General features: G+C 35.7%; 2 protein-coding genes across 2 annotated transcripts; both read right to left on the bottom strand.

The window, feature by feature from the left end:
* Positions 1-1,129: 1,129 nt before the first annotated feature.
* LOC121266429 (NAC domain-containing protein JA2-like) lies at positions 1,130-2,739 on the bottom strand. Its single transcript, XM_041170246.1, has 2 exons — positions 2,084-2,739; positions 1,130-1,533 (listed from the first exon to the last, which is right to left on the bottom strand). The coding sequence occupies exons 1-2, from the start codon at positions 2,475-2,477 to the stop codon at positions 1,226-1,228; spliced, it is 702 nt and encodes a 233-aa protein (XP_041026180.1). The 5' UTR covers positions 2,478-2,739; the 3' UTR covers positions 1,130-1,225.
* Positions 2,740-19,942: 17,203 nt separating this feature from the next.
* LOC121266427 (NAC domain-containing protein 1-like) lies at positions 19,943-21,973 on the bottom strand. Its single transcript, XM_041170243.1, has 3 exons — positions 21,520-21,973; positions 20,689-20,969; positions 19,943-20,579 (listed from the first exon to the last, which is right to left on the bottom strand). Exons 1-3 carry the CDS (start codon positions 21,911-21,913, stop codon positions 19,992-19,994), a joined length of 1,263 nt encoding a protein of 420 aa, XP_041026177.1. The 5' UTR covers positions 21,914-21,973; the 3' UTR covers positions 19,943-19,991.
* Between the last annotated feature and the right edge of the window lie 619 nt (positions 21,974-22,592).

The raw sequence follows: 22,592 nt of genomic DNA, 5'->3' as shown, positions 1-22,592 counted from the left end.
ACTTTGAAAGACCAACAATACCATTAGGCATGCATACTTCTGAGTAGTATTACAATTTACATCATGTACGTACACATATTTTACGCGATAATATTATATATACTAAAATCTGTCCCTAATTTTTACTTTTTTCCTATTTGAATTTTAAGTAATTTTAAAATCTTCACCATTTCAATAATTGTCACATTAATTTGTACGTATATATATATATATATACATTGTGTGTAAAATTATAATTACTATTGATTGCATTTTCAAACCAACATTAATATATCCTCCTGTTTTTCGAAGAAGGCTTCGCATGCTTCATGAACATTTTCTTTGCATTTATTCCCGTATGTTCACAATCCTTCATGTTTTGTCCAAGCTCCAAGAAATGCTACATAACTATAAGATATCTAATAAATAACTATCAGATTAGTACGTATATATATACATGATTGTGCATAAAATTATAAGTACTATAGATTGCATTTTCAAACCAACAATGTATCTTTCTGTTTTTCAAAGAAGACTTCGTAAACTAATACTTAAGTTCTCTCGACAAATTAAACATTAGTCGTCAGGCTCTTCACTGCCATCTCTATCATCAGGATTATTATTTGGGACACTACCGGGAAGATGTACATACGACTCTTGGAAAAAGCTATAACTACTAGGATCCAATTGAGATGGCAAACTCATCAACAGATCCTCTTGGAATTCACTCGGTTCATTTGGATAGTTAGACCCAAAGACTCTCTGATCTGTGGAATTATACACCCAGTTGGACCACCCAATTGGTGGAACCATCGTGCCTGGAAGATCATGAGGACTTGCATAATTGAAGTAGCCATTGAAAGTAGCCCCAGTATCGAGAGCATGAGCATTACTGCATTGAGCATCAAATTCTGGCTGCTGGAACCCGTTTTGGAAGGTACTGGCCATGGTGGTCGGCATATTTTCCCAGGCTCCTATTATTGGCACTTCAACATCAGCAATAGCGACAGCTTCGAGATTTCCAAAATTCTTCTCATCATCCCTCCCATCATGATCATCTAGCAGAGAAGTTGAACCAACCATCACAAGAGCATTATCTTCAATTTGAATTTTGATTGATTTAACAGCTTTTTTATAAATCCTGCATAAGACCCAGTCATCCAACTGCATAGTACAAGATTTAGTGCTGATCATGGTCAGTTTTTGAGAATAGAATGAAGAGTCTTAAAACGAACATATATATTAATTAGTAAAAGGATGAAAACCTACATACCCTCATGCCATTTGAGCCTCTTTCGCTACAGGGCGAATCCTTGACTCTAAATTCGTGCATAATCCAGTCGGTCTTTTTACCCTTTGGAGCCTTTCCTATATAAAAAACCAATGCCTTCCTATACCCAACTATTGTTCCATTGGATTTGATTTTTCTGTCAGCTCCGGTGGCTTTCCAATATCCATCACCAGCAGCTCGATTTGGCCGTCTTCCATTTTGATACTTTCGATCTCTTGGGGTGAAAATGTACAACTGATCTTCTTGATAATCCTTGTATTTTGCTGTTAATGGAAGAAATTCAAGTGTTACTTTCATAGTAACTTCTGATCTTTAATATGAAATAGTCTTAATTTAAGCTCAAAGTATCGAATGTCATGACTGTATGCACCACATGAATATGCACTCACAAGAAAGATAATTAGTTCTACTTGATTAATTGGACATGATTTAACTCAGTCAAACGAAATGAAACTCCATCCAACGTGATGAATTAAACAAAATTGAAGCTAAACATGAATATTTGTTTAATTTCATATATTTATTCCCTTCCAGTTTTGCTAAGTGCATTCGACATGGAAAGAAGAAGATGGTTGACATAAGGAATATTAGTTCCAAGAAAAAGAAGCACATCAAGAAAATTAAGGTATCTGCACAATATCTACCATGATTCTCACATTCAGATTATAAATAATTCGCAAACAAGAAACTTTATATCATGCAAAGTTATGTTCAAACCAATTTCATTGGAAAAGATCAAGTTCCAAACAGCTAAAACCATTAAAGAATACCAAGAAAGAAACAGGATGTTTGAACAAGATCAGTACTACCTACCTGCAAGAAAATCTGGGTTATATGCATATAGGTTAACCTCCACGATCTTGTTAATTGGCAGGGGCTGGTTCCATACTTTCTTCTCCAAGTAAAAGATGATGAGCTCTTCATCTGTTGGAAGGAATCTGTACCCGGGACGCTTGGAAAAAAATCCTTGTTCCTTAATCTTGCTGTTGCTATTGAAATTGTTTGACTCATCATCGAGATCAGTAGGAAACCCTAAATCATGAGCAACTCCAATATTATTCGTTGTGATCAATGAATTGTCGTTGCTCTCTGGTGTATTACAGTCGAGGGCTACTTGGGGTTGCTCTCCAGAGTTATTGGTGAATGATTGGGTTGTAACAACAGCCATGAGAATCGGTTTACGTTCTTTGCCATTCTCAGCCTCCATAGCACGACTCTTCTCTGAAAAACAAGTAATTTCAGCAGACGTCAAATAACTTGAAACTCGTACGACGTTCTCTCTCTATAAATAAATATATTTTAACTCTTAGCGCCAGTCCACTTCTACAGATTTTTTTGGAGTCTTGGTGTAACTCCCCGGACCCGAATGGGTCAGAGAGTTACCTCTTAACACTTAAATTCATATCTCACTGTACAAATATAAACTCAAATTCCTCAATTACTCAAAGACCTCATTACTTTAAACCATTTACTCCAAAATAAAGAATTAAGAATACGACGAAGTCTCAAAATACATGCCAACTTCCCAAAGTACTAAGTCAACCGAGCAAAATGAAAATATTCAATAAAAATTCTCCAAGAACAAGTACCCTCTTTGTATTTAAAATACTATGCTCACAAAGCCTTACCCATGCTTCCTATTCTTGAACCTCCGTAGAAGCATCTAAAATATCTGAAAAATGTTGTGGAGATAAGAGGTGAGTTATCAACAACTCAGTAAGCAGAGGACATATGCTAGCCTCCAAACATGAGTATTTACAAAGTACAGTATGTAGAACAAAATATTTTTCAGAGTTATCATGCAGAACAAAACATGTTTTCAAAAGTACCAGAGCGATGGTTTTAAGACAAGTAAAACCTAGGGTACTTTGGCATAACATAACCTGAGCATCATCATCACATCAAAACAAAGCATCTCACAGAGCAGAGACCATGTTTCACTCCCGTGGTAGGGTTGTGCTAACCCCGGTGGCCAAGCCAGACAGAGATAGAGGTGAAATTTTTCCCTTATTACTCTTAGATAGGACTGAACAAAAAAGCCGGCCGAATATTAATTATGCTTTACCGACCCGAAATTGCTCGAACCGTTTAGTTTGCGAATTGGAAACGGAAATACTCAAACTATTTAAAAAACACACAGTTATTAACAGATACCCGAATTACACACAAAAAAGGAGGTCGTTTTTTCCAAAGATATATAACACGACGTTCTCTCTCTTGCATAGGACTGTTCACCATCTGCCTCCCTCAATCCCTCTTTTCTCTCGCTCGAACCTGGAGCCTCTTCCAGACTTGGCTCTCTCTAGTCTCTTCCATCTCTCTCACAGACCCAACAAAAAAAAAATGTATCGCAGCTCTCTCTCTCTGTGTTTCTCACTCTCTAACTCAGTCTCTCTTGCTCGCTCTCTATGGTGGTTGGATCGTGGAAGCTTTCTCTACAAGCCCCGAAAAAAACTAATCCAATGTAAGGAAAAACACTTGGTGATTTATCTGATTAGGTGGGTTAATTATGAGGTGTTAGGGTTAGGGTTTGTACTGGGTTTCCAACAGAAGGGTTGCTGTCTTAGGGCCTAGGGTTTGTATTTTTACATCAATGTTTTGTTCGATATTTCTAATGAAGGGGTTGTGCTTGACGTGGTTTGCATCATTCTGATCCACTGTGCCTGACTCCCATCATCCTCAGTTGATTTTATTCATATCACTTTTTTGTATTTATTTATGTGTCTCAAATGCTCAGTTGATTACATCAATGATTTATTTTATTTTTTTCTAGCCTTCAATTTAGGAAATATATAAAAACCAATTTTAGATTAAATGTGTCTTTCAATTTAAAGAGACTTCTGATCTGATCTATAAGAAGATCATTTTGGTGAGTTGATTTTCTGGACTAGAGTTTTTGATCTGGGTGTTGTAGTGGAGTGTATAAAATATGATGTGTTGTTGAGGAGGTGCAGTGGGAATGAGAAGAAGGGGAAAGTGGGTGTTAAATAAATATTGATTTTTCAGAAAATAGGTTGTGCTGTTGTATGCATATATATATATATATATATATATATATATATATATATATGCCCTGTGTATATATGATTTTTTGTGTATGCATGCCAAATATTTGGATATATGCGGGGAAAATAATGATGACTCCGGAGAGACTAGAAGTTCTGCCTCTTTTTTTTCTTGAAGCTGCCAACTACAATATAAGTTTGTCTATGTGATGCAAATTGGATGGAATTGGGAGTTACATAATGTTGTGGATAATAACTTAGGCTGATGTGCAATGAGGGTTGGGAGTTACTATATTTTGAAGTTTTGCACTATATATTTAAAATTAGTTTGCCCTGTTTGTAGTGTCCCTGGGTATATTGGAGAGTGGATCCTAGGGAGAGGGTTAAAGAAATTTAAAGTCTTACCCTCTTTGTTTAGTCTACTAACACTAAGGGTTTTCTTTACTTTGATGATGGCTACTGATGTGCTTAATAATGACAAGAAATTGCATGCTCTTAACCACACAATATCGACACTTAACAAGCTGAAGCTCGAGATATTAAGCAACCATTGTTGCAGACTGTTGTGATTCTTTATTCTTCATTCTTTTCTTTTGTATAGAAGAAAATGGTGACTAATGAATGGTGTATTGTAGTCGCTTATAACTGAAATGTTGAATAATTTGCAATTCAAATGTACAGAAGAATTCTGAAGTGTTGAGCCTTTTCTAGTCCATCATTAAACTCCACGATGGAATGTTTGTACGTTATTTAACGGACTTGTAATAAGCAGGGATGAATGAGGCTGAGGGTAGTGCATGCACTTGAGGATGAAATCATGAAACTGAAACTTTCTATGGCTTGCCATACAATTTATATTATTGATATAATGTTCGGAGACTCTGGCCATGTGACATACAATTTATATTATTGATGTGGGATGTTCAACAAGATATGGAAGCTCTTATTGATTTGATCCATTAAATGGAAACATTTTATTTGATGTGGAAATATCATGTGATTTGATCGAAATGTGAAGAGTGAACATGGGTTCAATTTGAATGACTCATTTGGGAATTGGAAAAATTTTGTGGGGGCCTGCCAAATAGAATGTAATCATCTATACCCATTTCAAATTGATAATATCTATATCTCATCTTCTCATAAATGATGAATAAAACAGGAATATATTACTTCTAAAAGCAATTTAGCCTATAACTATTCCCAAAAGTCGTGTCGATGATCAGAAAATTAGGGTTTAACAACGAGAAGAAATACAAAGCCATCAAGTTTGACAATACAATGAATCATAAGACACTCTTCATAATGTAAATTCCAATTACATTGAAATTCAACAACAAACAGATTCTACAAATTAGTGCACGATCACAACATCTTAAACAAAATCACAAAAGAGCATTGGAATAGACCATTTCAATTTTTTTTTTTTTTTTTGAATAGAGTGGTAATCAAATTTTTCCAGTATACATATAGATTTAAAATTAACTAAAAAAAAAAAAGAGGTCGGGTCAGGTCGGCATTCCAAAAGTATTGTCGAGTCGAGTAATGGCCAAACGGAACAAGACTATGTTCAGTTCAGGTCGGGTCGGAGAACAGTCCCACTCTTAGGGCCCCGAGTGTGCACACAGGAAAGATCACAATAAAACCACTTTGTTTCCAAAGTGGGTGCACTCAGAGACAAATAAGTTGGTACCAACTCAAACAGAGCAGAGCAGAGCAGAGACAGAGTCAGATACAAAATCAATAAACCATGCCAAAGGTTTTCACATGCCATATCAAAACAAAACAGAGTATCAAAACATAATCGATCATTCTCACATACTGAAAACAAAAACAAAACTCGGAGCATCTTTCTAAATCAATGCACAATTTTTCAGATTCACAATATCGCACTTTTTCAGATTTCAGAGACAACATGACAAAATTTGGCTTATCAGAAATCCTCCACAGCAGTACTAAACGAAAATCAATCGTCACCTATAAAATAATCACGTAACTTCCATAAATTTTCAATCTACGTATTTCAATTTTTAATATCTAAACCTGAAATACCTATTTTAATACCTCAAAACCTACAATTTCTCTCAGCTCTAAAATACTATCACTTTTTAAATTTATCATTTTTCCCACTTAACAACTCCGACCAAAACATTAATAATAACTAATATAATTTTGTACTAAAATATTTATTGAAAACTTTCGTTGCCCCGTGGAAAAACATGCCCTACCGGAAACACTTGTTCAAGAAACATTTGGCTAAAAGGGTAAAACTCTAATTATCACTCAAAATATTTACTAAACCCACAGAAGTTTACGGGAACAACTAAGAAAAAGTCTATTCGCAGGCGTGAAGGGGAAGGGCCCCGTGCACGCCAGCCATGGTGGCAAAATGCGACGACTGCCCTTTATTAGATTTCTTCCTCCTCCCCTCAAGATCAGTGTTCCCCTTCCTCCTCCACTCGATGAAAACAAACCCTAAGCCCTTTCTCTCAGGAATTTAGCAAAAGTTGTAGGTTCACAAAAATGTGGAGTTAGCAAAAGTTGCGGCAGAAAGATTTGTTCTTATTGAGCCTGACAACAGCGGGGCATACTCAGCCCTGCCAATCTATATTCAGGTTGGGGATGGAAGGATGCTGCTAAAATTAGAAAATCAATGAGAGATAGAGGATTGAAGAAAGATCAAGGATTCAGTTAGCTTCAAATACAGAAAAGAGTCCATGTCTTTGGGGTGGAATATGGGCTTCACCTACAAAAGGATGCTATATATGATATGGTGCCAAATATCTGGAAAGACAAAAAAAGATGGGTTTCATTACGGACATCTAATCAGATATTGAATGATGTTTAATTTCTCTTGATTTCAATGTACGTATGTGGTTTAACCATATGTGTCGAATTATTGTGCTCAAGTTTTCCTGGTTATTTCATTGTTCTATTTGACTTCTGAAATTATTTTCTTACATGTTTCTAATTCTCTTTCGGAAAGAAACCATGTGAGAAAAATGCAGCAAGGTTTCTAACATGATCATTAGTTTGGTATGAAATTCTGTAAGTTATGATGGATGAAACTGTAAAGAAATGAAACAAAGAGATGATGGACGAAACTGTAAAAGAAATGAAAGCAAGAGAGAAGCCAGTCCAAAACTCAGCTTTTTCGAAATCAAGAGATAAAAAAAGAAAGAAATGAAAAGTCTGTTTTCCCTTTCTTCTTCCTCCATTTTGCGTTTTTTTATTTTGAAAATAAAATAAGTGCTGACGCGGTGTCAGAGGGGTGCGCATACAGGTACAATTTCTGCTTGTATGTAGCAGAACTGAACAACTAAACACCTATACCAGAAACAAGGCAGCGTCGTTGCGGTTGGAGAGTAACGGAGGACTTACCGACAGAAGTTTCGAGCGGCGGAAAGCGGCTGGGCACGGCGGTTGGGGTCGATACGCTGGCGAGCTGGGCATGGGAGAGAGAGAGAGTGAGAGAGACCTCACGTAAAAAGAGCGAGGGACCGAGAGAGAGCTCGGCGTGAGAGAGAACGGAAACTCACCGTGAGGCAGCGAGGCGTGCGACGGTCTGGGGCTGGGCGTCGACCAGGGCAGCGTCCGAAGGTGGAGGCTCGTCCTCCGGCGTCTTCTGATGGCTGTGGCGTCGAAGTGGAGGGGGCTAACGACGTGGCTCACGGTGGGGATGCTTCCCCTGTTTTGGCGTGCAAAAACAGAGCCCTACACGTCCAAAGCGTATCGGCGGCTGGGCCCGGAAGTGCAGGGCAGAGTAGCGGTGGCCGACTCGAGTTGGGCTTCTGCGATGAAGCGGGGTGCAACAGCTGGGCTTGTTGCTACCGGTGGAGATTTACAGTGGCGCGGGTCATGCACAAAGGTGGTTGGCCACGGGTGCTGTGGTGGTCGCGTTAGTTTTCACGTGATCGAAGATGGAGGCCGATATGGGTCTCGGTGATGGTGGTTGAAGGAGGTAGCAGCGGCTGCATGGGGGTTCTATGAAGGTGCTTGCTGCTGCGGTTACACGTTGGCTGTAAAACAAACAAAAGGTGATTTGCTGGGTTATGCTCTCTGCCTTTAATGGCTGACGAGAGATTGTATATAAATAATAAACTGTTTACAAGATAGAGTCAGTTACAAGATTTGATATTCTCAATATGATAAATGTTATCTCCTGGAAACTTGGGCTTGAGACGGTGGTATCCGAATACTTTGGGATGGAGTTGGACTTGGAGTTGATGTCTTTTGAATCTGCTTTGAACTTATCCTGGAGTTCGACTTGTTGTTTGAATCTGTTTTGACCTTATCCTTATCAGGCTGGGCAGTGGGCTGGCGGATTTCGCCGTGCAGGAGAGAACTAGGGAGCGTGGAAATGGAGGTTGGCGTCGAAGCAGGGGAGGCTGGGTGATTCTTGTGGCTGGTTGCAACAACGACGGTAAATAGGCAGTTTCCAAAGGCATGAGATATATGTGTATATTTATATGGGTTATATGAAAACCCTAGAGAAAGAAAAGGGGCTCGAGGTGCATGGGTAGGTAGTGTCGCGCGAAGGGGGAGTCGGAGATAAAAAATGAGGGATTTTCGGGATGAAGAGAAAACTACCGAAGAAATCTCATGATCGTTTTAAACGGTGCGCTTTGTACCAAATTGAGCTGGGTGCGGCATTGGGTCATACGATGATCGAGTAGAGTCCATTTTAAAAATTTAGTTACAATGACAAGTAGGGGTGTAAACTGGTCGGTCCAGACCAGACCGAACACCCTATAGTTATCCGTCCGGTCCGGTCCGGTCCGGTCGATCTATTCGGTCCGGCCTATTTTTTTTAAAATCAATTAATAAAAAAAAATTATTTAAAATACTAAATTAAATTAAGTGACTTATTAATGTGGATTATGTAACAAACTCAACAAAAAAATATTTTATATGGTCAATGATAATAAATTAAATGAAAATTACATTATTAATTTTTATAATTACTATATAATTAACTAATTGATATTATATATTAGTTAATTCCTATAATATTAACAAGTGTTAATAACATATTTAAAATCTTATACTGTTAATAGTGATAGGTTAGATGAAAATATATACATAATATTGTTAATTTATAGAATATTAACAAGTATTAATAACATATTTAAAATTTTATATTGTTAATTGTACAATTATTATATAAATAATATATATAATTTTTTTTTATTCGGTCGGTCCGGTCCGGTCCGGTCTGGTCCGAGAAATCTCCACCCTGGAACCGGACCGAAGACCGAAATTTATGTAGTGTTTGGACCGAAACCGACAATGCATTTGGTCGGTCTGGTCCGGTCCGGTCCGGTCGGTTTCTCCGGTCCGGACCGACCACTTTACACCCCTAATGACAAGTCTATTAGAAAAATTTGATAATTGTTAAAAACCAATTTTGGGACCATAAAATAGTATTCGAAAAAATGAGACCCATATGAAAAAATTAATTATTTAAAAAGAATTCTACATGTCCCGATAAAGGGTCCCGAAATTTTATTTATTTATTTTTTACTCAATTATTAGTGAAGTATTTTGTAATGATGTTGTATTTTTTTAAATGTTTAACAGTATAAAAGAAATGTATGAAACAAAATGTCATTCGGCCTTATCGGTGACTTCTCCCGTGCTACATCCACCATTCTTTTAATAAAGTATTCATTTTTTTAAAGGATTGCTCATCGTTTGCACACTCCATGATTGTATCTAACATTATTCAATATAATACATTTTTAAAATTATTATTAAAAGAACTATAAACATTTTTTATCCTTTAAAAATTTATTATGACAAGAATAAGCTTTTATTTTCTAAGATCGGGATGGCAATTAAAAATTTGAAAAGAACAATAATATTATATATCTGTTCCAATAAGAAAATAATATTTTTATAATTAAAGAATAATATTTTAATACTTCAGGATATCCTTTCATATTATTTCTCATAATAATGAATCATATTGAACACATCTTTTAAATTAATATTACTTTCATTTAAAAAACATTATACTTTTTAAAATTTCAAATTAATACTCTATTTTTATGTTTTATCATTCCAATTACAATTATATCCATTAAGTTTTCTGAAACAATTAACAATTATTTTATTTGAAATTATTTTCTTTTATAAGAACATTATTATTATTATTATTATTATTATTATTATTAGTATTATTGTTATCAGTTTTTCTCCTCGTCGATTTCAGTTGCTATTGCCAAAAACTCTTGCCCTTAATCTCATCATTTTCAGTTCTTCCTCAAAATCATTTCTCAGCTGTTGAGACTCTCCATTGCAGCAGTACACACAGTTTCTCTCTCACGTCCCTCTTGCGCAGTGTTTCATCTTCAGGTAAATCTCCCTCTTTGCTCTCAAGTTGACGCCTTCCTCTTAGTTTATTTCTCTGGTTTTTTGCATTTCTGACTTCAAATTGTTCCAGGCGGTGCCGTTGTGTTCTTCCCCACTCTGAAATCCCTTATTGGCACTCATTCTCTTACGGTCCAGTTGGTTTCACTTCTGTCCGCTCAGTGTTTAATCTCTTTGCTGTGGTTTGGCTTGAACTCTGTTGAACGGGTAAGGAAGCCGTGAACCACTCTCTTTCATGGTGTAGTTTATGACTTTTAATTGTTTGAGCATGGGAAGGATTTCTTCTGTTTATAATCAGAGTCGAGGGCTTAGTAAATATGATGGTTTGGTTGTTGATGAAGGAGTATAATTTCGGAATTTTTGTTGAGGTGCTGTGGTATATTGTTGGGTTGACGTGGGGTGTAGGATGAGTTCTGTATTTGTTCAGGGTTATGTTAGTTGTTCTGAGTTTTGAAATATTTGGGTTGGAGGTACGGTAAAGCATTTGGATACTCTTTTGAGTAGGTGCTGTTTTTATATTGGTGGGTTGGTATTTTTGACCATTGAAGTAGATTAATATTTCATTTATAAGGTTGACGTTGATCTTGGGGAATGTTTAGGATAATACCAAAGACTAGTACTTGATTATTGTGTTGGATTTTCGGGCTGTCCAATGTTTTTTTAAGTGGTTGTCTTAGTGAGTAAAATGTGGGTTTTTTTTTTAATTATTAGATGAAGTTATGCCAATTGTCGTTTAATACTCTGTTCGTATTTCTTTGATTTTTATGAATAGGTGACGAGACTGATAGAGGTCTTTTTCAAAGCTTAGAAAATACGCTGCAGGAGTCAGGTAAGTGGGGTTCCTATGCTAAGTTTTATACAAGTTAATAAGACTGAGGTTGATTTTATGAAAACTTGCATATTTTGTGTTGTGTTGGGAACTTGTGAAAATAAAGATCAACCTCGGTCACTCATCTGCATTATTTATGAAATATGTGTGAAAAAGGAAAAATATGTTCTGGCATGCATTGTGTAGACATGAGCTAAATTCTGTTATGTGGTTTCTGAAATCTGAAAAATGAGCGATATTGAGAATATGAAAAGTTGTGCATTTATTTAGAAAGATGTTCTGACTTTCGTGTTCAGTGTGGGTAAACTGTCTGATTCTGTTTTGGTACTCTGTATTATTTTGATATAACATTTGAAAACCTATGGCATGGTGTACTGGTTTTCGTATCTGACTCTATCTCTGCTTTGCTCTGCTCTGTTTGGGTTGGTACCAACTTCTCTGTCTCTGAGTGCACCCACTTTGGAAACAAAGTGGTTTTATTGTGGTCTTTCCTGTATGCACACTCGGGGCTCCGAGAAGAATAAAGGAAAGATTCACTTCTGTCTCTGCCTGGTTTGGCCACCGGGGTTAGCACAACCCTACCACGGGGGTGAAACATGGTCTCTGCTCTGTTTGATGCTCTGTTTTGATCTGATGATGATACTCAGTTTATGTTATGCCAAAATACTATGGGTTTTACTTGTCTTAAAAACCATCGCTCTGTTATTTTGAAAATATGTTCTGTTCTGCATGATAACTCTGAAAAATATTTTATTCTGCATACTCTACTTTATAAATACTCATGTTTGCACGCTAGCATATGATTTCTGCTTACTGAGTTGTTGATAACTCACCCTCTATCATTATAATATTTTTCAGATGATGTGGTGAGTCCAAATGAGGACCTGGATTAGAATGCTGTTTGTGTTTAAGCTGAGGAGATGTTGGTAGAAGGAGGACTTCTGGTGTTCTTAGTTTTAATGTCTTTGAGTTTTATTTATGTCTTGAGTTTAGTAAGATATATGAAATATTTAGTTGGTTTGTTATGACTATCGGGAGGTTATGGACCCCTTTGATTTATTATTATTGTATTAAAGATTATGTGGAGTTTGTAATGAGATTATTGAGAAGATATGAGATTGATTTCATTTATGAAGTTTTTGGAGATTATCCTTTGGATGTGTTGGGAGACATGTTTATGAGTGACAGGTAGTAATTCTCCAAGCCACCTGGGTTTGGGGCGTTACACTTGTTGTTTTAATTTAGATACTTTGTTAAACCCCAATCTTGATGCAAGGGGATCTGGGTTTGATTCGACGTTAATAGCAGCTCTGACTCTGGACTACCTAGAGAAGGCATATCAGCACAAATCCAGTGGAAAAAGGTAAAACTATCTAGCTTTGTCTCTTTCCACGCCACATGTGCCGGATCACCAGAATCGCCACCATAAAATCTTTCAGATATGATTTTTGTGGGAGAAAAGAGACAAAGCGTGTTGCCTTCATGCGTTGTCACAGATTTTAAAGTTTATCGGAGTTGGTACAAAATGTAATCCGTTCTTTTTTGCGTCTATCTTAGTACTTTCCTTATTGTATAGTAAAAATAAAAATAAAAAAAGGAGTTTGCCTTTTGGACCATTTTTTTGTAGAAGTTGAGTCATCTCTTTCTATGAAAAGTGAGATTGAGTCCTTATTGTTGTCTCTTGGATGTTTGTCTATAGAGAGTATCAGGAGTAGTGAAGACCAGACCAGTCACAAAAGAAAATATTGTACTGATTGAGCTCAAAATGCATTAATTGGTTTATGAAATAATGCTTGATAAGGATGAAATAAAATTGTCCAAGAAATGACTTTTAAGGATGAAATTTAAATTTCATCCCAAAATATTGACAAAAGACATTTACCGTTCCATTGATCAATAAAACGTTCGAACGGGATATTTACTGATAAGAAATTTCTTCCTTAATAAATTTTTTGTTGTTATGGGAAATTGTAGGAAAACTGAACAACTAAACACCTAACCAGAAACAAGGCAGCGTCGTTGCGGTTGGAGAGTAACGGAGGACTTACCGACAGAAGTTTCGAGCGGCGGAAAGCGGCTGGGCACGGCGGTTGGGGTCGATACGCTGGCGAGCTGGGCATGGGAGAGAGAGAGAGTGAGAGAGACCTCACGTAGAAAGAGCGAGGGACCGAGAGAGAGCTCGGCGTGAGAGAGAACGGAAACTCACCGTGAGGCAGCGAGGCGTGCGACGGGCTGGGGCTGGGCGTCGACTAGGGCAGCGTCCAAAGGTGGAGGCTCGTCCTCCGGCGTCCTCTGATGGCTGTGGCGTCGAAGTGGAGGGGGCTAACGACGTGGCTCACGGTGGGGATGCTTCCCCTGTTTTGGCGTGCAAAAACAGAGCCCTACACGTCCAAAGCGTATCGGCGGCTGGGCCCGGAAGTGCAGGGCAGAGTAGCGGTGGCCGACTCGAGTTGGGCTTCTGCGATGAAGCGGCGTGCAACAGCTGGGCTTGTTGCTACCGGTGAGATTTACAGTGGCGCGGGTCATGCACAAAGGTGGTTGGCCACGGGTGCTGTGGTGGTCGCGTTAGTTTTCACGTGATCGAAGATGGAGGCCGATATGGGTCTCGGTGATGGTGGTTGAAGGAGGTAGCAGCGGCTGCATGGGGGTTCTATGAAGGTGCTTGCTGCTGCGGTTACACGTTGGCTGTAAAACAAAAGGTGATTTGCTGGGTTATGCTCTCTGCCTTTAATGGCTGACGAGAGATTGTATATAAATAATAAACTGTTTACAAGATAGAGTCAGTTACAAGATTTGATATTCTCAATATGATAAATGTTATCTCCTGGAAACTTGGGCTTGAGACGGTGGTATCCAAATACTTTGGGATGGAGTTGGACTTGGAGTTGATGTCTTTTGAATCTGCTTTGAACTTATCCTGGAGTTCGACTTGTTGTTTGAATCTGTTTTGACCTTGTCCTTATCAAGCTGGGCAGTGGGCTTGCGGATTTCGCCGTGCAGGAGAGAACTAGGGAGCGTGGAAATGGAGGTTGGCGTCGAAGTAGGGGAGGCTGGGTGATTCTTGTGGCTGGTTGCAACAACGACGGTAAATAGGCAGTTTCCAAAGGCATGAGATATATGTGTATATTTATATGGGTTATATGAAAACCCTAGAGAAAGAAAAGGGGCTTGAGGTGCATGGGTAGGTAGTGTCGCGCGAAGGGGGAGTCGGAGATAAAAAATTGAGGGATTTTCGGGATGAAGAGAAAACTATCGAAGAAATCTCATGATCGTTTTAAACGGTGCGCTTTGTACCAAATTGAGCTGGGTGCGGCATTGGGCCATACGATGATCGAGTAGAGTCCATTTTAAAAATTTAGTTACAATGACAAGTAGGGGTATAAACTGGTCGGTCCAGACCAGACCAAACACCCTATAGTTATCGGTCCGGTCCATCTATTCGGTCCGGCCTATTTTTTTTTAAATCAATTAATAAAAAAAATTATTTAAAATACTAAATTAAATTAAGTGACTTATTAATGTGGATTATGTAACAAACTCAACAAAAAAATATTTTATATGGTCAATGATAATAAATTAAATGAAAATTACATTATTAATTTATATAATTACTATATAAATAACTAATTGATATTATATATTAGTTAATTCATATACTATTAACAAGTGTTAATAACATATTTAAAATTTTATATTGTTAATAGTGATAGGTTAGATGAAAATATATATAAAATATTGTTAATTTATAGAATATTAACAAGTATTAATAACATATTTAAAATTTTATATTGTTAATTGTACAATTATTATATAAATAATATATATAATTTTTTTTTATTCCGTCGGTCCGGTCCGGTCCGAGAAATCTCGACCCTGGATCCGGACCGAAGATCGAAATTTATGTAGTGTTTGGACCGAAACCGACCATGCATTTGGTCGGTCTGGTCCGGTTCGGTCGGTTTCTCTGGTCCGGACCGACCACTTTACACCCCTAATGACAAGTCTATTAGAAAAATTTGATAATAGTTAAAAACCAATTTTGGGACCATAAAATAGTATTCGAAAAAATAAGACCCATATGAAAAAATTAATTTTTTAAAAAGAATTCTACATGTCCCGATAAAGGGTCCCGAAATTTTATTTATTTATTTTTTACTCAATTATTAGGGAAGTATTTTGTAATGATGTTGTATTTTTTTAAATGTTTAACAGTATAAAAGAAATGTATGAAACAAAATGTCATTCGGCCTTATCGGTGACTTCTCCCGTGCTACATCCACCATTCTTTTAATAAAGTATTCATTTTTTTAAAAGATTGCTCATCGTTTGCACACTCCATGATTGTATCTAACATTATTCAATATAATACATTTTTAAAATTATTATTAAAAGAACTATAAACATTTTTTATCCTTTAAAAATTTATTTTGACAAGAATAAGCTTTTATTTTCTAAGATCGGGATGGCAATTAAAAATTTGAAAAGAACAATAATATTATATATCTGTTCCAATAAGAAAATAATATTTTTATAATTAAAGAATAATATTTTAATACTTCAGGATATCCTTTCATATTATTTCTCATAATAATGAATCATATTGAACACATCTTTAAAATTAATATTACTTTCATTTAAAAAACATTATACTTTTTAAAATTTCAAATTAATACTCTATTTTTATGTTTTATCATTCCAATTACAATTATATCCATTTAGTTTTCTGAAACAATTAACAATTATTTTATTTGAAATTATTTTCTATTATAAGAACATTATTATTATTATTATTATTATTATTATTATTATTATTATTATGATTTACATGTCTAATAGGTCTTATAACATGTGGAGCAATGCATGTCCTGTAATGACCTCAATATATAACTTAATTCTAAACATTTGATTTGTTATGGGTTCAATCATTCTAAATTTTCTGTTTCATTCATTATTTTCAAATATAATTATACTAGTTTGTAAAATTGGTTGCATAGATTTATGATTACGTTCGCTTTCATCATACTTGTTGTTTTAATTTAGATACTTCATTAAACCCAATCTTGATGCAAGGGGATATGGGTTTGATTCGACGTTAATAGCAGCTCTGACTCTTGACTACCTAGAGAGGGCATATCAGCACAAATCCAGTGGAAAAAGGTGAAACTATCTCGCTTTGTCTCTTTCCACGCCACATGTGCCGGATCATCGGAATCGCCACCATAAAATCTTTCAGATATGATTTTTGTGGCAGAAAAGAGACAAAGCGTGTTGCTTTCATGCGTTGTCACAGATTTTAAAGTTTATTGGAGTTGGTACAAAATGTAATCCGTTCTTTTTTGCGTCTATCTTAGTACTTTCCTTATTGTATAGTAAAAATAAAAATAAAAAAAGGTGTTTGCCTTTTGGACCTTTTTTTTGTAGAAGTTGAGTCATCTCTTTCTATGAACAGTGAGATTGAGTCCTTATTGTTGTCTCTTGGATGTTTGTCTATAGAGAGTATCAACAGTAGTGAAGACCAGACCAGTCACAAAAGAAAATATTGTACTGATTGAGCTCAAAATGCATTAATTGGTTTATGAAATAATGCTTGATAAGGATGAAATAAAATTGTCCAAGAAATGACTTTTAAGGATGAAATTTAAATTTCATCCCAAAATATTGACAAAAGACATTTACCGTTCCATTGATCAATAAAACATTCGAACGGGATATTTACTGATAAGAAATTTCTTCCTCAATAAATTTTTTGTTGTTATGGGAAATTGTAGGAAAACTCCCCAAAAAGAACCATTTACAACGATTTTTTGTCACCACGTCGTAGCCACTGTTGTCATCCCCACCCTCAAATAACTTTTTGTCGTATTTTGCTCACCACAAAAAGTCCAAAAAAGTTCCGAAAAAGTTCCACAACAATGGCAAACAATGCTCCACCTAAACTATGTCCAGTCACATACACATGCCATTTGAGCAGTGGCTCAGAAAGATCATCTCTGTCACCAAAACAAAAATCACAATAGGACATGCTAATATAGCCAGAATGCATGACAACTGTGTGTCAGTTATTCAACATAGCCTGATCATTCAACTTAAATATCAATATCTTCTAATGCTACATATCAAGCCAAACCCTAAAGATATGAGCTAGGAGCTACATATATGTTCAAACCACTAAAACAAAGTTTGGAAAATCTGTACATACACATGGTTTGAAACATAATATTCTTCTAATTATTCTAAGAAATCATAGCTTTCTTTAGTTTAGTAGCTACTAGAAGCAATATGAAACACTAAAAATAAACTTCGAACATCAGCATGAAGCTGATTAACTATCAACTATCAAGTTCCTTGCGATTTAACCCTCTACTTGTTTCTCTCATGTGACATTAAGATATATATTAGTTTCGCTTGGAATTGATAAAGTTGAACAAAAGAACAACTTACATATGACCAACTGTAGATTTAACGAGAGAAATTATCCTTGTCCTGACTGAATCATATGCACTTAGAAAACCACTTTGAACCTGAAATAATTGGCGAACGGTTACTTACATTAAACTAGAAAACAATTTTTGTTAGCATTCTGTGTATCTCAAGAATCCTTTTATAACTGCTATTATATTCAACAACAGTTGAATTTTTTAAATGATCACTTTTTCAATGGATCCTAACTCTCACGTTTTTCAACACTTATACTCTAGAATGATTGTATTTGTCAATGCAAATCGAAGCATTTTCACTCTACATTTGATTAATTTCAGAAATAGCTAGGCCCTATATCTATTATCTTCTCATGTAGAACATATTCTTGAACTTGATCACCTTCTATATGACTCTTCCTCCAAAGATGAGTTAGAAATCATTTATGCTTTTGCTATGCGCACAAGAAAAGTGATTGAATACAAAAAGCAAATCAACATGCATGGACATGCCACAATTCTGGCTGACTCAGTAATTCTTATATTAGGCATAGTACTTTGAAAGACCAACAATACCATTAGGCATGCATACTTTTGAGTAGTATTACAATTTACATCATGTACGTACACATATATTTACGCGATAATATTATATATACTGAAATCTGTCCCTAATTTTTACTTTTTTCCTATTTGAATTTCAAGTAATTTTAAAATCTTCACCATTTCAATAATTGTCACATTAATTTGTACGTATATATATACATTGTGCGTAAAATTATAATTACTATAGATTGCATTTTCAAACCAACATTAATATATCCTCCTGTTTTTCGAAGAAGGCTTCGCATGCTTCATGAACATTTTCTTTGCATTTATTCCCGTATGTTCACAATCCTTCATGTTTTGTCCAAGCTGCAAGAAATGCTACATAATTATAAGATATCTAATAAATAACTATCAGATTAGTACGTATATATATGCATGATTGTGCATAAAATTATAAGTACTATAGATTGCATTTTCAAACCAACAATGTATCTTCCTGTTTTTCAAAGAAGACTTCGTATGGTTCATGAACTTTTTCTTTGCATTTATTCCTGCACCATTCTTTTTCCAAGCTGCTGCAAGAAATGCTGCATAATTATAAGATATCTAATAAATAATTTTTGGTAATATACAAATTTATAGCCATCAAGGACGAAACATCGGATTAGACTCCTTTTTATTGAATCCTAATTTGTTCTACATACTAGGCGTGTAACTGTAAAATATATTAGGCTAATATTTTACCATTTATATATATATTATACAGTATGTGAAATATATAATTTTTTTCTATTTTTTTCTTTTTTGTGTTTTTGACACAATAATTTTTTATATTCTAAGTTTCGTATAAACTTCAAAATAGTTTAATTAATTCATTTCTTAACATTCAAATTATATAAATATTATATAAATGAAACAAGCTAGCAATTACGAGCTGCTATGATCAACAAATAAATGTGTGTGTGTGTGTTCAAAATTTTCTAGTAAATATAGGGAAAGAACGAGGCAGATGAAATTAGATATATAAAGAAAAACTCAATATAATTTAGCAAGAATATTTAATTTGCGGTTGAAATTTTAAAAATCTGAATCTTATAAATTATGATCACATCCAAGGATTATAGGTTTTTCTTAAATGGTAAAATTTGATTTGTAAGATTTAAATTTTAAAATTTATTTCATAAATTAAATTATGTCATATAGGCACTTTAGTAGTAGTAGGTGTGCTACCTATACACCGGTTTTAGAAACACATACATATGAATATTGATGAAACATGAAAATAACAAAATCACTTAAAATTAACATATATATCAATTATTGTCAACCCTGAAAGCTCTATATAGTACTTGGATCGATATTGAAGATCATTCATCTTTGCCACATAGGGTTAATGATAATATTGATCGAAGTTTTATTAGGAATTAATAAAAACCATCTCCATAAATCCGGTAGAAAATGTCAAGCCAGTACATAAATTAAGCTGCCAAAACTAGCTAGATCATCATCTTATATAAACTAATACTTAAGTTCTCTCAACAAATTAAAGATTAGTCGTCAGACTCTTCACTGCCATCTCTATCAACAGGATTATTATTTGGAACACTACCGGGAAGATGTACATACGACTCTTGGTAAAAGCTATAACTACTAGGATCCAATTGAGATGGCAAACTCATCAACAGATCCTCTTGGAATTCACTCGGTTCATTTGGATAGTTAGACCCAAAGACTCTCTGATCTGTGGAATTATACACCCAGTTGGACCACCCAATTGGTGGAACCATCGTGGCAGGAAGATCATGAGGACTTGCATAATTGAAGTAGCCATTGAAAGTAGCCCCAGTATCGAGAGCATGAGCATTACTGCATTGAGCATCAAATTCTGGCTGCTGGAACCCGTTTTGGAAGGTACTGGCCGTGGTGGTCAGCATATTATCCCAGGCACCTATTATTGGTACTTCAACATCAGCAATAGCGGCAGCTTCGAGATTTCCAAAATTCATCTCATCATCCCTCCCATCATGATCATCTAGCAGTGAAGTTGAACCAACCATCACAGGAGCATTATCTTCAATTTGAATTTTGATTGATTTAACAGCTTTTTTATAAATCCTGCATAAGACCCAGTCATCCAACTGCATAGTACAAGATTTAGTGCTGATCATGGTCAGTTTTTGAGAATAGAATGAAGAGTCTTAAAATGAACATATATATTAATTAGTAAAAGGATGAAAACCTACATACCCTCATGCCATTTGAGCCTCTTTCGCTACAGGGTGAATCCTTGACTCTAAATTCGTGCATAATCCAGTCGGTCTTTTTACCCTTTGGAGCCTTTCCTATATAAAAAACCAATGCCTTCCGATACCCAACTATTGTTCCATTGGATTTGATTTTTCTGTCAGCTCCGGTGGCTTTCCAATATCCATCACCAGCAGCTCGATTTGGCCGTCTTCCATTTTGATACTTTCGATCTCTTGGGGTGAAAATGTACAACTGATCTTCTTGATAATCCTTGTATTTTGCTGTTAATGGAAGAAATTCAAGTGTTACTTTCATAGTAACTTCTTATCTTTAATATGAAATAGTCTTAATTTAAGCTCAAAGTATCGAATGTCATGACTGTATGCACCACATGAATATGCACTCACAAGAAAGATAATTAGTTCTACTTGTTTAATTGCACATGATTTAATTCAGTCAAACGAAATGAAACTCCATCCAACGTGATGAATTAAACAAAATTGAAGCTAAACATGAATATTTGTTTAATTTCATATATTTATTCCCTTCCAGTTTTGCTAAGTGCATTCGACATGGAAAGAAGAAGATGGTTGACATAAGGAATATTAGTTCCAAGAAAAAGAAGCACATCAAGAAAATTAAGGTATCTGCACAATATCTACCATGATTCTCACATTCAGATTATAAATAATTCGCAAACAAGAAACTTTATATCATGCAAAGTTATGTTCAAACCAATTTCATTGGAAAAGATCAAGTTCCAAACAGCTAAAACCATTAAAGAATACCAAGAAAGAAACAGGATGTTTGAACAAGATCAGTACTACCTACCTGCAAGAAAATCTGGATTATATGCATATAGGTTAACCTCCACGATCTTGTTAATTGGCAGGGGCTGGTTCCATACTTTCTTCTCCAAGTAAAAGATGATGAGCTCTTCATCTGTTGGAAGGAATCTGTACCCGGGAGGCTTGGAAAAAAATCCTTGATCCTTAATCTTGCTGTTGCTGTTGAAATTGTTTGACTCATCATCGAGATCAGCAGGAAACCCTAGATCATGAGCAGCTCCAATATTATTCGTTGTGATCAATGAATTGTCGTTGCTCTCTGGTGTATTACAGTCGAGGGCTACTTGGGGTTGCTCTCCAGAGTTATTGGTGAATGATTGGGTAGTAACAGCAGCCATGAGAATCGGTTTACGTTCCTTGCCATTCTCAGCCTCCATAGCACGACTCTTCTCTGAAAAACAAGTAATTTCAGCATACGTCAAATAACTTGAAACTCGTACGACATTCTCTCTCTATAAATAAATATATTTTAACTCTTAGCGCCAGTCCACTTCTACAGATTTTTTTGGAGTCTTGGTGTAACTCCCTGGACCCGGATGGGTCAGAGAGTTACCTCTTAACACTTAAATTCATATCTCACTGTACAAATATAAACTCAAATTCCTCAATTACTCATAGACCTCATTGCTTTAAACCATTTACTCCAAAATAAAGAATTAAGAATACGACGAAGTCTCAAAATACATGCCAACATCCCAAAGTACTAAGTCAACGGAGCAAAATGAAAATATTCAATAAAAATTCTCCAAGAACAAGTACCCTCTTTGTATTTAAAATACTATGCTCACAAGGGCTTACCCATGCTTCCTATTCTTGAACCTCCGTAGAAGCATCTAAAATATCTGAAAAATGTTGTGGAGATAAGGGGTGAGTTATCAACAACTCAGTAAGCAGAGGACATATGCTAGCCTCCAAACATGAGTATTTACAAAGTAGAGTATGTAGAACAAAATATTTTTCAGAGTTATCATGCAGAACAAAACATGTTTTCAAAAGTACCAGAGCGATGGTTTTAAGACAAGTAAAACCCAGAGTACTTTGGCATAACATAACCTG

The sequence above is a fragment of the Juglans microcarpa x Juglans regia genome, chromosome 5D (genome assembly GCF_004785595.1).
Source record: "Juglans microcarpa x Juglans regia isolate MS1-56 chromosome 5D, Jm3101_v1.0, whole genome shotgun sequence".
NCBI lineage: Eukaryota > Viridiplantae > Streptophyta > Magnoliopsida > Fagales > Juglandaceae > Juglans > Juglans microcarpa x Juglans regia.
Note: the sequence above shows the minus strand (reverse complement) of the source record. Positions and strands in the feature narration are given on the sequence as shown.